General features: G+C 49.5%; 1 protein-coding gene across 5 annotated transcripts in view; it reads right to left on the bottom strand.

Annotated features, from left to right (window-relative positions):
- The window catches only part of ZDHHC18 (zinc finger DHHC-type palmitoyltransferase 18), a 32,394-nt gene that overhangs the window by 11,788 nt on the left and 4,452 nt on the right, over nucleotides 1-16,154 (bottom strand). For all 5 annotated transcript variants that reach the window (XM_045035361.1, XM_045035360.1, XM_045035359.1 and 2 more), the window contains exons 2-3: nucleotides 15,827-15,987; nucleotides 360-509 (exon numbers count right to left, since the gene is read on the bottom strand). In XM_045035361.1, coding sequence (XP_044891296.1) covers nucleotides 360-509; nucleotides 15,827-15,987 — 311 coding nt within the window. The remainder of the gene's footprint in view (nucleotides 1-359; nucleotides 510-15,826; nucleotides 15,988-16,154) is intronic.

Here is a 16,154-nt window from a genome sequence, read left to right as displayed (position 1 = left end):
CTGGATGGTAAATCACTCTCTTTCTGGCCCCAAAGTATCTAGAATGTTATTGCTCTAGTCTCTGGTTCCTAGAAACTTGGACCTACTGAGGACCAGGCTGAGGCCTGGGAGAAGGGTCCAGGGTCTCTCTGTATCTCCCCCATACTTCAGAGCTGGGGGAAAGGAATCTACCAATCCTGGGCTGAGGCCAAGATACCACTGGTCACACTCTGAGCCTCTCCCCACAGCCCTTCCTCAATCAGAGCAAATTTGGGTGACTTCCTGCCCAGCTCTGGCTATTTCAGACACACCCCCGCCCCCATGAGTGACTCCTCTGTCTTCAGGGCTCCCTGCACCACTCCCTGCTGCCTCCCACTTACCCACACAGTTGTCGCAGACACTGCAGTGTGAGGTCCGGGGTGGCCGAAACATCTTGCAGGTGAAGCAGTACTTCAACTTGACCATCTGCCCGTTGATCATCACCTCCCGGGTCCGAGGGGGTGGTCGGTACGTGGAACTGCCTGTGTTATCTGGGGGTGGGAGGACAGAAAGATGGGGAATGTCCAAGCCCAGAACCAGAAGCCCCAGCTGGGTGGAAGCCACTGCTGCCTGGCACGGACAAGAGAAGCCTTAGGGAAACTGTTTCCTGGGAACAAGCCATTGGCGGGCCCAAGGAGGGGACAGATATTAAGAGCTGCTACCTACCGAAATTTGCTGTGTGCCAAGCCCTGTGCTAAAGCATTACCCACGTGCTCACACACTGCTGGTCTTACACAACTTTGAGAAGGCGACTCTGGGAAGACTGGGGGAGGCTTATCTTGTCAAGCCTAGACCTAAGTTCCAGTTTCTAGGAGGTAAAGGGGATGGAAGACAAAGTAAACAACACTATGAGAAAACAATCAGATCCAGAATGTGGGGCACCTACAACACCACTGATCCTGATGTCTAACAAAATCCACGTCACTTACAGGGGCGCCTGGGTGGCTCAGTCGGTTAAGCGGCCGACTTCGGCTCAGGTCATGATCTCGCGGTCTGTGAGTTCGAGCCCCGCATCGGGCTCTATGCTGACAGCTCAGAGCCTGGAGCCTGCTTTGGATTCTGTGTCTCCCTCTCTCTCTGACCCTCCCCCGTTCATGCTCTGCCTCTCTCTGTCTCAAAAATAAATAAACGTTAAAAAAAAAAATTAAAAAAAAAAATCCACGTCACTTACAAAGAGAGGGAGATTGTTCTAAATGAAGAGATGTGAACACATGCAACGCATGATTCTAGACCGGATTCTGTCTTGAATTTGGTGGGAGAGTGGTGAAAAAGGCCTATAGATTAGAAATTTGGGAACTATTAATTTTCCTAGCTATAATAACGAAATTAGGGTTATGCAGGAGGTTGTCTTTAGATTCTGAAGACACAAGTCGAAGTATTTATGGATACAGTGTCTATGATAGCTACAATTTACTATGAAATGGCTTCATAAGAATTGTAAGTACAGGGGCACCTGGCTGGCTCAGTCAGTTAAGCGTCCGATGTCGGCTCGGGTCATGATCTCACAGTTCGTGAGTTGGAGCCCCACCTCGGGCTCCATGCTGACAGCTCGGAGCCTGGAGCCTGCTTTGGATTCTGTGTCTCCCTCTCTCTGCCTCTCCCCTGCTTGCACTCTGTCTCTCTCAAAAATAAATAAATATATACAAAAAAAAAGAATTGTAAATATAGGGGCGCCTGGCTGGCTCAGTCGGAAGAGCATGCAACTCTGGATCTCGGGCTTGTGAGTTCGAGACCCATGTTGGATGCAGAGATTACTTAAAAATAAAATCTTAAAAAAAAAAAGAACTACAAATATATATGACACAAATAAGATACACTAATAACAACTATTAAATCTAGATGATGAACATGCATAAATTAATTATACTGGGGCGCCTGGGTGGCATAGTCGGTTAAGCGTCTGACTCTTGGTCTCAGCTCAGGTCATGATCTCACAGTTTGTGAATCTGGGGCCTGCATCTCGCTCTGCGCTGATGGCACAGAGCCTAGTTGGGATTCTGTCTCTTCTTCTCTGCCCATCCTCCGCTGGTGTGTGCGCATTCGCTCTCAAAATAAATAAATAAACTTAAAAGAAAGAAACTCATTGTATTTCACACTTTTCTGGATGTTTGAAGTTTTTCATAATAAAAATTTTAAGAGGAAAAGAAATGCAGAGATATTGCATTCATGGATTAAAAGACACAATTTTAGAAAAGGATTTATTCTCCCTAAATCAATCTGTAGATCAACATAATCCCAATCAAAAATCTCAGTATGGTTTTTTTTTGGGGGGGGGGGTTGAAATTGACAAACTCGTTATAAAATTCATATGGAAATGCAAAGGGCCAAAGACAGCCAACGCATTCCTGAAGGACAAAGCTAAGGACTCCTATGACTAGAGATCAAGACTAATGATAAAAAGCTAATGATTAAGAAGGTCTGGTTTGGATTCGAGGGTAGAAATGCCGATCAATGGAACAGAAAAGAGAATCCAGAAACAGACCTGGCATGTAAAAGACCAAGTGGTTTACGACAAGGGTAACACTGAAGTGGTGTGAAAGAAAATGGGCCCCCAATAAACAGTGCTGAGTCCACTGGGTAAACAAATGGGGGGAAAAGTATCTGTATCCTGCCTCCCACCAAACCCAAATTCTATTTCAGATTGTAGCTCTAAATGCAAAAGCCTGGGATTTAAAAAAAAAAAAAAAAAAAAAAAAATAGGAGACATGACTGTGGAGCAAACGAAGATTTTTTTTTTTTTTCAACGTTTATTTATTTTTGGGACAGAGAGAGACAGAGCATGAATGGGGGAGGGGCAGAGAGAGAGGGAGACACAGAATCGGAGGCAGGCTCCAGGCTCTGAGCCATCAGCCCAGAGCCCGACGCGGGGCTCTAACTCACAGACCGCGAGATCGTGACCTGGCTGAAGTCGGACGCTTAACCGACTGCGCCACCCTGGCGCCCCAGACAAAGATTTCTTAAGACCCAAAGGGGCAAATCATAAAAGAGCAATTTGGTATAACTGCATCACATCAAAATTAAGAACTTCTTTTTCTTTAAGTATATTTGAAAGAGAGTGCGAGCTGGGGGAGGAGCAGAGAGAGAGGGAGAGAATCCCAAGCAGGCTCCATGCTGTCAGCACAGAGCCCAACATGGGGCACAATCTCACAAGCTGTGAGATCATGACCCGAGCTGGAATGAAGAGTCGAACGCGTATCTGACTGAGCTACGCAGGTGCCCCCAAAATTAAGAACTTCTATTTGGGGCACCTGGTTGGCTCAGTTGGTAGCACGTGCAACTCTTGATCTCCGGGTCATGAGTTTGGCCCCATGTTGGACATAGCAATTACTTAACAAAAATAATAATAACTTGTGTTCATCTAAAGATACAATTAAAAATATGAGGGGCGCCTGTGTAGCTCGGTCAGTTGGGCTCCGACTTTGGCTCAGGTCATGATCTCACTGTGAGTTCAAGCCCTGCATCGGGCTCTGTGCTGACAGCTCAGAGCCTAGAGCCTGTTTCGGATTCTGTGTCTCTCTCGCTCTTTGCCCCTTCCCCTGTCATGCACTGTGTCCCTCTCTCTCAAAATAAATAAACCTTAAAAAAAAAAAGTCTTAAAAAAAAAATGAAAAGGTGACCTTCAGAGTAGAAGATTTGAACAAGAACAAAGCATTTGTAACCAGAACATATGAAGAATCCCTATACGTCAGTAAGAAAAAGTTCAGACATCTCAATTCAAATGTGGACAAAAGATTCAAACAGGTATTTCATAAAAGAAGCTGTCCAATGGCTAATAAACACATGAAAAGGTATTCATGCTCATTAGTCTTCAATGAAATGCAAATAAAACCATAAAATGTTACCACCACACATGTACCAGAATGGCTAAGATGAAAACAATTTTAAAAATCAAGTGTTGGGGCGCCTGGGTGGCGCAGTCGGTTGAGCGTCCGACTTCAGCCAGGTCACGATCTCGCGGTCCGTGAGTTCGAGCCCCGCGTCGGGCTCTGGGCTGATGGCTCAGAGCCTGGGGCCTGTTTCTGATGCTGTGTCTCCCTCTCTCTCTGCCCCTCCCCCATTCATGCTCTGTCTCTCTCTGTCCCAAAAATAAATAAACGTCAAAAAAAAAAAATTTAAAAAAAATCAAGTGTCGCTAAAAATGTAAGGCAACTAGAAATCTCATATAACCACTCTGAAAAACTATTTAACACTAACCACCAAAGTTCAACATATGCACCCCCAGCAAGCCCACTCCTAGGTATCTCCCCAACAGAAATGTGCATGATTAAAAAAAAATTCTTTAAAAAAATTATTTTAAAGTTTATTTTTGAGAGAGAGAAAGAGAGACAGAGCTCGAGGGAGGAAGGGCTAGAGAGAGAGGGAGACACAGAATCTGAAGCAGGCTCCAGGCTCCGAGCTGTCAGCACAGAGCCCAATGCAGGGCTTGAACTCATGAACCGTGAGATCATGACCTGAGCCAAAGTCGGACACTTAACCGACTGAGCCACCCAGGCGCCCCATAAAAAAATTTTTTTAAGTAAACTCTACACCCAACATGGGGCTCAAACTCATGACCCTGAGATCAAGAGTCACATATTCTCTGACTGAGCCAACCCGGCCCCCTGAAATGTGCAAGATTTGATATGCACCAAAAGATGTACAGGAATATTCACAACAAGAATCTCATAATAGCCAAAATCTGGACCTACCCAAATGCCCATACATAGAACAGATTAACAAAAGGTAGTATGGAGTTCTGTAGAGCAAAGAATGAACGATCCTCAACCACACATAAGAACTATGGATAAATCTCATAAACATGTGTAAAGTGAAGAAACCACACACGTAAGAACACAAAATGTTCAAAAACAACTAAAAGTAATCTAATATGGTAGCAGTCAAGATCATGGTCACCTCTGGAGGGGTGACACTGACCAGAAAGGCAAGGGGGAGCTCCTGGGACACTGCTCATATACTGTTTCTTGATCAGGGTGCTGATTACATGTGTGTGTTCAGTTTGTGAACACTCAACAGAACACTTAGGATTTGTACACTTTTTTGTAAGCCCATTATATTTCAGTAAAAAACAAAAAGAAAGATTTAAGGGGCTCAGCTGGTTGAGCGTCTGACTTCAGGCTCAGGTCATGATCTTGCAGTTCGTGGGTGGGTTCGAGCCCCACGTCGGGCTCTGTGCTGACAGCTCAGAGCCTGGAGCCTGCTTTGGATCCTGTGTCTCGCTCTCTCTCTGCCCTTACCCTGCTCGTGCTGTGTCTCTCTCTCTCAAAAATAAATAAACATTAAAAAAAAATTTTTTTTTAAAGAAAGAAAAGAAAGGTTTAAGTAACTTGTGCAAAGTCACAAACTCATATGCTGGCAAGCAGGAATCCAAACCCTGGTCTGTCATATGCAAAAGCCCACAATTCTACCCACTGAGCCTCTTGGTCTCCCAGACCTCAAAGGACCAAAGTCCCCAGGGCAGTGGCTTATTTCTGGACAGAACCTGAGAATCACATGAGGCTGCCTGTGATTCCTAGCCCTTTACTATGCTCCCAGCCATCACTTCTACTGGATCCACTCCCCAGATAGTATCTCCAGTTTGGCCACCTGCCTCCAATGATTACTGAGTGTCCGGCAGGTGCCAGGCACTATTCTAGGCACTTGGCATGCATCAATGAAGCACACAGACTTGTGTCTCACATTCCAGTTACCAAACAGACTCTTTCTTACTAGGCTGTTCACCAACCCCCCAACCATAACATGTTTAAAATGGAACTAAGCAGGGGCCCCTAGGTGGCTCAGTTGGTTAAGCGTCCAACTTTGCCTCAGGTCATGATCTCATGGCTTCTGAATTTGAGCCCTGAGTCGGGCCCTGTGCTGACAGCTCAGAGCCCGGAGCCTGCTTCAGATTCTGTGTGTGTCTCTCTCTCTGCCCCTCCCCAACTCGCACTCTGTCTCTCTCTCAAAAATAAATAAACATTAAAAAGAATAAAAATAAAATAAAATAAAATAAAAATAAAATAAAATAAAATGGAACTAAGCATCTAAACATCTTTTCTTTATTTTTAAAAACTGTTTATTTTTTTATTTTTGAGAGAGAGAGTGAGCGAGCGCATGAGCACGAGCTAGGGAGGGGCAGAGACAGAGACAGAGGATCCAAAGCAGGCTCTATGCTGACAGCACAGAGCCTGATGTGGGGTTCAAACTCATGAACCATAAGATCACGACCTGATCAGAAATTGGATGCTCAACTGACTGAGCCACCCAGGCGCCCCAGAACATCTCTTCTTTAAAACAGGCAGCATGACAAAGGGCAGGGGGTTTGAGGCCAGTGGACACACTCTGAAACCTGGTTTTGCCACCCAGTGGTTAGGTGAAATGTTAAAGCCAAATGTACTTCTCTGAGCCTCAGTTTTCTCCTCTGTAAAATGGAAAGAACAGGTAGAATGGAGCACGAATCCTGGCCCCACGTCTTTTTATCTGGGTTTCTCCCGGGGATATCGTCTGCTAGATGTTCAACAGGGCAAATCGTTTAACCTCTCTGAGCCTCTGTTTCCTTGATCACTGAAAGGGGGATGATAACAGTACCCACATCACAGGGTTGTTGTGAGGGTGACCTGAGGTAAAAACGGGAAGTGACACAAAGTAAATGCTTAAGAAGCACGCGGTTATTATTAGCTCCCAGAATTACTAAGAGAAAGGAAGAGTCAAGGGAAAGAAACACTACACTGAGCGCCTCCTCCTATATGCCGAGCACTTTGTAGGCATTATCTCCTTGCATCCAGAGAACATCCCAGGAGGCAGGATTACTAACGTCAGTCACCTCCAGGTTATAGTTCAGGAGACTTTTTGGTGACGTTCAGTGACATGTCTGAGGCCGCTCCTGGCTAGGAAGTGGCAGAACCGCGATATGAACCCAAGTTTCCAAAACTTGGGCTTGAGGTCTTTTTGTAAATTTCAAAGTGTCATAATGAGTGTTATTTAACCCTGCCTGGTTCCTCATTTCTGCCAATGGCACAACCCAAGAGCTGGAAAGAACGTCAAAGAGCATATAATGCAGCGCCCAGTGCATAGAAAACGATAATTGTCTCCCCACTGACCGCCTCTCTTCTAACCCCTTCAGTTTACAAATGAGAAAACAGGCCCAGGGAGGTCAGGGGATTTGCCCAAAATCACACAGCCACTGAGTGGCAGAGGCAGGAAAACTCAGTTTGGAGGCCTTTTGCAGACCCTTCCTTCTACCTCACCCTTTCCTAGCCAGTCACTAGGTCTTCTCAGGATCTTCCTTCATAATCTTTCACTCTCCTCCCAATGCTCTAACCCAGGCCAGAACCCTGTCACCAAACAGCCTCCCCCGAAGACTCCCTGCTTCCAGCCCCTCTGCCTTCCAACCCACCACATTTCTCTAAATAATTCCTTTTGGGGGCACCTGGGTGGCTCAGTTGGTTAAGCGTCTGACTTCGGTTGGTGAGTTTAAGCCCCACATCGGGCTCTCCGCTATCAGCACGGAGTCTCCTTGGGATCCTCTGTCCCCCTTCTCTCTCTGCCCCTCCTCTGCTCATTCTCTCTCAAAATAAATAAATAAACTCAAAATAAATAAATAAATAACCCCTCTTGAGTTATAACCCTTCCCTGGCCTCCCCTAAAAAAACAGATAAAAGGACAACTTCCTGTCCTGATACTAGGGACCTCCACAATTGGGCTCAACCTCCACTCCAGGCTTTTCTCCCACTATTTTTGCCCTATGAGTCCCTGTAGCCTTGGCTTCCTGTCCCTGTCCTGGCCAAGCCCTGGCCCCCGCCTTCTCCTTGCTCACCAGGACTCTCCGGCTCCCTGCCTAGCCTCCAGCAGCTTCTCTGAGCACTGCTGCTCCCGTGCCTTGCACACAGGCTGGGCTGTGATGGGCCTGCTGTGTGCAGACACCTAGACCGCACGCCCCCGGACGGCAGGGATGGTGGGACAAACAGGCAGTCCCATCCAATGAACCATGAGGGAGCAGGCAAAGAGGAGAGAGCACAGGCTTTGGACCAAGGCAGGCCCAGAGTTCAAATCCTGACCCTTCCATTTATTAGCTAGTACCCTCAGGAAAGTTACTTAACCTCTGTGAGCCCGTTGTGGCATCTGAAAAAGCAGACAAATAATAACCACTGCCTGGAAGGTTTATGGAAGGATCAGAAATTGTACATGTAAAGGAACCAGCACTTGGGGAGTACTTACTAACTGCTGTTCTCAGAGGGACGGCAAGGCACAGGCTCTGGAATCTGAAACACTAGGTTTGAATCATGATTTTGCTGCCTCCTTGCTACTGAAGAAGGTCCCTTCACCTCTTGCAGCCTCAGTTTCCTCATCCATAAGATGGAGATAAGACAGTCTTGATCTCACAGGATTGTGGTGAGTGCCCAATGAGATGCTGCAAGGCCGCCCTAAGCACAGTGCTAGATTCAAAGGACCCTCAGTCGTGACACGGTTCACACTGGGACACTCTAGCCTGCAGAATTCTCCAGCTCTTCCCAAAACTCTTGATGCTACTCCAAACCCAGCCTGTAACCCTACTCCACGGGCCCCAGGTCCAGCTCCTGTCCCTGCCCACTGCTGTCTTCCAGGCTTGGACACAGGCTTTGGAGCCAGACAGACAGGTGGCCCAACCACAACTAGCCATGTGATGTGGGTCAAGTCTCTCTGACCCTCATCTGGTAAAAAAGAAAATGGGACATAATCAAATCCGCCTCCTAGTGCTATTTGGAAGATGCAGGAAGAGTTCGGCAAGTGGGTTTAGCAAAGCGTCCGGCACCTGGCATGAGCTTACTAAATATTAGCTGTTATTATTGTTCTATGAGACGCTATATTCCAAACAGCTGATTTAAGAAGAAACTTCAGAAAACAACCTGGCTGTGAGTGAAGGAGAGCCCCAGACCCTTTCAGGAAAGAGGAAGAGAGAAGTTTCTGGAATCCTCACTGGATTCCCACAAGCCCTCGCCAAGGCAGGGAGGGAACTCCTACCAGCACACCGTGCCCTCCGGGGGCCAGGCTTCCCCTCTCTAGAACTCGGAAAGAAGTGACGCTCCTCTTTAGGCTGCCAAGAGGAGTGTGTGTCACACTGGAGCAAGGGAGCCACCCAGATGCCAAATGAAAGTCCCCAACTGCGGGGCCCTGAACAAGCTGGCTCAAAGGAGGCCCTGCAGCGGGGTCACTGTGGAAAGCGAACCCCACTCGGGAGGGAGGCAAGGAGCTGCCCCAGGGCTTATTCTCCGGCCAGACCACGCTGCCCAATCATGGCCCTGGCCTCAGCCTCAGTTTCCTCTTCACCAACTCCCGCTAGCAGCCAGCGCAGGTGGCAGCTCCTCAGGGCCAGGAGCAGGCCCGTGTGCCATTCTTGAGCACGAGGCTCAGCCTCTTAAGTTTCAATAGAGAAAAACAATTTTCAAAGGGTACCATTATTCCCGGTCTCACTGGATGCATAAAAAACGTTCTGGGCCGGGCAAGGGGACATGTACCCCCATTTTACAGATGAGGAAACAGATTTCAATAGCATAAGGTGGGGGGGGGGCGCTGAAACTGGAACCCTTGTCTTCCAAATATTCTCTCAAATATTACCAACCACTATATCAAGGCCTAGAGGTGGCAGGTGAGGGGAGAAGAGGCAAGTACAGAAGAGTCAAATGTGTTTGCTTTAAAAAAAATTCACAGGGGCACCTGGGTGGCTCAGTCAGTTCAGCATCTGACTTCGGCTCAGGTCACGATCTCATGGTTCGTGGGTTCGAGCCCCGCATCGGGCTCTGTGCTGATAGCTGGGTTTGGAGCCTGCTTCCGATTCTGTGTCTCCTTCCCTCTCTACCCCTCCCCAACTTGTGCTCTGTTTTTCTCTCCCAAAAATATATAAACATTAAAAAAAAAATGAACAGTGAAATTTTTAAAAAGCGGGGTCGAGGGGCACGCCTGGCTGGCTCAGTTGGTAGAGCAAGCATGTGACTCTTGATCACAGGGTCGTGAGTTCAAGCCGCGTGCTGGCTTTGTGCTAAGAAAGAAGAAAAGAAAAGAAGAAAAAAGAAAAGGAAAGGAAAGAGAAGAGAAGAGAAGAGAAGAGAAGAGAAGAGAAGAGAAGAGAAGAGAAGAGAAAGAAAAAAAGAAAGAAAGAAACATTTGCTTTGTTCACCCAGTCCAGAAAATATTTGTTGACGAAAGGAAGGAAGTCAGAGTGGGAAGAGATGTTATCCCTGCTCGAAGGGAATCTAAGATCTACTCCAGGGCTCGCTCTCTCTCTCTCTCTCTCTCTCTCTCTCTCTCTCTCTCTCTCCCCCCTAAGAAGTCAAGTCCCTCTCAGGCTAGTAAGGCCTCCCTGCTGCCTTGCGGGTGGGAATCTGTAGCCCCTGGGGATGTGAAATGAGGGCGAAGGCTCCTCACTGAACGGCCGTGAGAAGCAAATGAATCTCCCCACACTCTCCTCCTGACCAAGGGGCATGCTCTGGGTCTCGCCCCAACCGCAGCCCGTGGAGGGGAGCAGGCAGGCACTCTGCACTCAGAGCCAGCCGGCTGGCTCTGTGACTCAAGCCCAGTGGCTGGCACGGAAGCACCCTGGGGCTGGCAGGCGCTACCGAGTCGGCATTAGCGAGGGAAGGCTGGGATCTCCACCAGCCTTGCTGGGTCCTGACCGCTGGGCCTTCCGTTGCCCTGACTGGTGGAGGAAACAGCTGCAGGGCTGTGGTCTCCCCAGCTTCCAGGTCAGTTCAAGGTCAGCCACAGCGCCCGGGGCTGGGAGCTCTGGGTCACTGTAGTCCCCACCTGACCCTTTCTGTTCATTCCAGAGGTTTATGGAGCACCTACAGGATATCAGCTTAGTGGTGGGCTGGGGGGCGGAGATACAGGAAGAGCTTGACCTGAGGGCCCAGTGAGGGGGGGAAGCACATAATTAGAGAGTCTGTGTAAGAGGCACTGCGAGTCAAGTGTGGGGACTCTGGGCCCAGCCAGCCTGATCTCATTTTGAAACCTGGCCTGGCCACTTGCTGGCTTGTGACTTTGAGGAAGCTGCTTAACCTCTCTGGGCCTCAGTTCCTCACTGGGTAATAGCATTATCAAACTTGTAAGATGATGATGTGAATCAGAGATAACAAAGGTCTACCCCCCAGCTCGTGGATTCATGGTGTTACTGGTGTCTGTAGTGGAGACGGGAGGGGGAGGAAATGTGTGGGGGTGGGGGCAGGAGGCAGCAAAAGGTGAAGTGGCAGTTAAGCAGGATCAGGAGGAATGACCCCTTGGGCTCACCAGAAAGAGGGCATGGCCGTAGAGGAGCTGTGGGAACAAAGCACAGGCAGTGGGGCAGAGGGCTGCAGGGGTGGGAAGTGCGGGCAGGTAGGATGGAGTGTGCCTTCACCCTGCAAGTGCACCTCTGCGGGCAAGTCTGCAGGAAAGTGGAAGACGATCTGTTTCCTGGCCACAACACTAGGCAACACGAATTCATGGGATGAGAAAGTTACTCCCTCTTCAATTTTCACTCAAGCCTTTGACTCCATTAAGGGGAAAAGTCTCAACTTTAAAAAAAATTTTAAATGTATGTTTATTTTTGAGAGAGAGAGAGAGAGAGAGAGAGAGAGAGAGAGCGAGCGCGCGCAGAGAGAGACAGAGACACAGAATCTGAGGTAGGTTTCAGGCTCCGAGCTGTCAGCACAGAGCCCAACACAGGGGCTCGAACCCACAAACCGCGAGATCATGACCTGAGCCGAAGTCAGACCCTTAACCGACTGAGCCACCCAGTCACCCTAAAAAGTCTCAACTTCTAATACCTAATACCTGTGATCCTCACAGGCCTCAAAGGCACTGCTTTTTGCTAGCAACTGTAACCACAAGAGTTCTGTAACATTGTTATGTTTCTGTTTTTATGATTAGGTTCTATTCCCAGTAAGAGGCTCTTGGCTTACAAGGTTGGTAACAATGTTCCTTGTAAAATACACTTAAAAATGAGTCACCTAAAGGAAACACTAAGGAAATTGAAGGTACAAGATGAGGTGCAGAAAGGGAAAAATTGCAAACGTTGTACTCAAAAGACCGATCTTCAGGAAATACTGTTGAGGGCACCCGGGAGTCACCCGAATTCTAAACCAGGGAGGGCTGGGGCCAAATCTGAGTCCTGGGAAGACAACTACGACTGAAGGGAGGCGCCAGGTGTTGGGGCCTGGTCAGCAGTCAATCCAGGCGGCAAATGAGACAGGTCTGCCCTAGGGCAGTGGGCTTCAGAAGGACCTGAGGGGAGACACCCTGGGCACAGACAGGCTGCGGTTTGTGACCTGCTGTGTGGTGGCGGAAGGAGACGCAGCCTTTATGTCCATTCTGTGAGCTGTAAACGTGTCTACATTAGCGTCTGTCACTCAGATCTGGATGTTTCTATCGTCTCCCATCAGACTGGGAGCAATGTTGGCACCTCCTACCTCTTTTCCAACTTCCCAAAGTGCCTGGACTCTGTATGGCCCTGTGGGGTGACCCAGCTACAGGGCTTGCCAGCTGACAAGTCAACATCTCAGACCCGGGTGACCAGCCACCCCGGTTCGCCTGTGCCTGAGGGGTTTCCCGGACACGAGACTGGAAGGAGCTGGTCACCCCACTTCAGACGGTCCTTGGAAGGCAGGAGCCTTGGGCTAGAACCTGTTGGGCTGGAGTGGCTGGCCTATGGGGCCAAAGCGAGAAGCGCACAGTCTGCATGGGCCCCGGTGAGCATCAGTTCATGTTTATGTGGACAGCACCATCCACCTCAAAGTAGGTCTCCAACCTTCTGGAAAAGGCTCAGTGACCTTTGTCCTTTTCAAGAAAATATATTTCACCCTGATTAGAAACCTCCTGGCCACACCCTCAAATTTGGCTCCTGTTCAAGTTTCAGAGTTCAGAGGCCTCAAAGATGTCACTTTCCAGGCTTAGCAGCTGTTCCCAAAGGAAAGTCTCTAACCCTGACATTTAGGGTCCCGTGGGACTAACTCCACCCCATTCTCCAACCAGAATTTCTCTAATTCTCTGAAGTATTGCTCCTTTTCCAGCCAATATGGCCTGCTCAGGGTTCCATGCCTGTCCTTGCTCCTTCCCACTCTGTTCTCTCCTCCTCTGTTCCATCTGCCTGGAGGCTCCCTTCACACATATTCCTGGGCTTGAACTCTACCCAAACTTTAAGCTTTGGCTCAAGGCACCTCTCCATGAAGCTTCCCCATATCCTCCAGGCAGAAGATACTCCTGTTTCTCTGATCCACTTCCAAAGCCTGATCTCACCTGTAGCAGCTGGTTAGGCCTTCTACCTGGGACTGAGCTAGCCTAGAAACCATCGGAAGGCAAGGTTCACATCAGATTCATTTTTGGCCTCCCACCTCCACCCCTGTAGTCAGGAGCCAGCATATAGAATTAACACATAAATGATTAAACTGTAATGCCTAACTGGGAGAAGTTCCAACTGTCTCTCCATCAGTCACCTAGGGACATCAAGGAGGGCCTCTACAGAGGCCATTCAGCCAATATCCCTGGACCCTCCACTTGGCAGACTAGGTAAACAAGACCTCACTGTCCAGGAAAGGCTGCCGGGCCTGCCCGACAATTCTGTAACCACCACCATGCAGCACAGGGCCAAGAAAGGAAGGACACGGAGCTCTTGGAAGGTGTCATGGAAGGTCTGGCCCGACTGGGGTCATGAAGGCTTCTCAGAGGACGGAATACCTGGGTCGAGACATAAGAATGAAGATCGTGTGGCCACAGAAGACGGGGAATGCATCCCTGAGGCCATCTCAGAAGAGAAAGCAAGGCATTTGGGAATCAAGGCACACAGTCCGTCTCCACGCCTCCACTCCCTGGCCACGTGATCCCCCTGCCTCAGTTTCTGCATCGGCACAGCTGGGCCGCTGAGAGATCTGTGGGGATAACGGATGGAAAACACTCACTATGCAGCCAAGCGGTCCCCAAACATGGGGGATTACAGTTGTCATCATTGCCCACACGACTCACAGGAGGCCAGAGGATTCCAGGTGGCCAGATCCCCAAGCTCAGGCTGGACTGGACAATAATCCTGCCTCACGATTAGCCCTGAGTTGGAGGCAGGAGAAACGGGTTGCCACAGAGCCTCCCCTGTTGCCAGGTGGACCGCCCAGGTCAGACTGCAGGAATCTGAAGGAGCAGAGCTGAGTCTAAGAGGCCAAGTGGTGAGTGGCCCAGTGGGGCAAGGGGGAAGGAAGCTGGATGCAGGCAGAGGAAGACAGCAATCGAGGGCGTGGCCGAAGACAGGCCCGGGCAGAGGGATGAGCCGAAGAACGAAGAGCAAGAGAACATCCTCACCCTTCCTGCCCACCCTCCCGAGCTGTGCCAGAGAAGCAGTGAAATGACTCCCAGTGATGGATGCAGCAGCTCTGACATTAACAGGCCACCGGGTCTGTTCAAGGCCAGTCAGACGTTTAAAAGCCTGTCTGAAAGCCACCCCGTGAAGGGAAGGAGCCAACCACAGACCGGAAACCCGGTGTGCAAAGAGCCACGTCACTTCTCCCCAGGAAGGAGCGAGGGGGCAGCAAGCTGAGATTAAGGCCCAGCACCCAGCCTCCCAGGGGGACCCACACAGTGGTCTGGGAGGAATCAAGGGCTATCTGCGGTGCCTTGGGAGCACAGGTTCTTTCTGGCCACAATGGCCTTCCTGCTGTTCCTTACACATACCAGCTTGGGGCGCCTGGGAGGCTCAGTTGGTTAAGCATCCGATTCTTGATTTCGGCTCGGGTCGTGATCTCACGGTTCGTGGCATTAAGCCTCGCGTCGGGCTCTATGCTGACAATGTCAAGCCTGCTTGGGATTCTCACTCGCTCTCTTTCTGCCCCTCCCCTGCTCATGCTCTCTCTCTCTCTCTCAAAATAAATAAATAAACATTAAAAGCAAACAAACAAACATACCAGCTTGTTCACCACTTCAGGCTTTTGCTTTTACTGTTTCCGGACTGTGCGTTACTGGCTCCATCACACCATTCAGAGCTCCTCTCAAGTACACCTCCTCCTACAGGCTTTCCCAGATCACCTACTCTAAACTCCCCACTCCCCACACCTACTGTGCTTTTCCCCTAGAAGCCTACAGAGTTCAATCCCTTGTCTCTTCAGGTCTTTGCTTCTTTGCTCAGAAGTCACCTCCTTCACAAAATGTTCCCTGACCACCCAGTTTAAAATCATACACCCTCCCCCCTCCCCCAGCTCTTATCCTCCCTCCCTACTTTACTCTCCCCTGACGTCCTAGATATTTGTTAACTGCCTTTCTCCTCCCACTGGAACATCAGCTCCGAGAGCGCAGGGGATTACTGTCCTATTTGTTCACTACTGTATCGTCAGCATCTAGAAAAGGGTCGGGCACATAATAGGGGTTCGACAAATGATGAGTGAATAAGTGTATATGAATGTTTAAGAGCAGGGCCTCTGGTCAGACTGTATGAGATCTCATTCCAGCTCTTCCACTTCCTGTAATGATCTTGGACCACTTGCTTTACTCCTCTGAGACTTAATTTAATCAGTAAAAGGAGAGCAACAACAGTCCTGGTCTCATAGGATTATTGGGGGATTAAATAAGATCATGCATGTAAAGAGGTGAAGACACTGCCTGACCCCCAGCGAGCACTCAGTACTAAGCTGACGGCCATGGTAGCCTTCATCGGCTAGCATTTCTTACTTGCTCCTCTGTTCCCTTGTTTATCATGCGTTTCCACCCTAGGGTCGGCTCCAGCCTGCCTCACTCACTACCGTGCCCTCAGTTCCTGGCAAGGTGTGGGAAGAGAAAATCGGGCCTCCTCTCAAACCAAGGAATGTGGAGGCGGGAGACGTAGCTTCAGCTGGAGTAGGAGCCTCACCGATTTGTTTCTCTAGAGCGGCTGCCTCACAGACGGTGGCCCGGGGCAGGATCCCAGGGTCGGTGAAGCTGGTCTGCAGCAGGCAGCTCATGACGAAGAAGAAGAGGACGGCAGCGATGATGGGGATGGCGAGGGTCAGCTGGCGGGCCAGGAAGGGACAGCTAGAGAGAGAGAGGGAGAGAGAGATGAGCAGATACCCCAAGGGCTCCCTGGAACACAGGGCTACAGCACTAGACAGGTGTCATGCCATCAACACCACTCCGCATTCTGGCATACAGCCTTTCCCTGAGGAAGAGGGACAGCTCCTAGGTGAGCGCAGCCACTCCTC

This window comes from Felis catus, chromosome C1, assembly GCF_018350175.1.
Source record: "Felis catus isolate Fca126 chromosome C1, F.catus_Fca126_mat1.0, whole genome shotgun sequence".
Classification (NCBI taxonomy): Eukaryota; Metazoa; Chordata; class Mammalia; order Carnivora; family Felidae; genus Felis; species Felis catus.
Note: the sequence above shows the minus strand (reverse complement) of the source record. Positions and strands in the feature narration are given on the sequence as shown.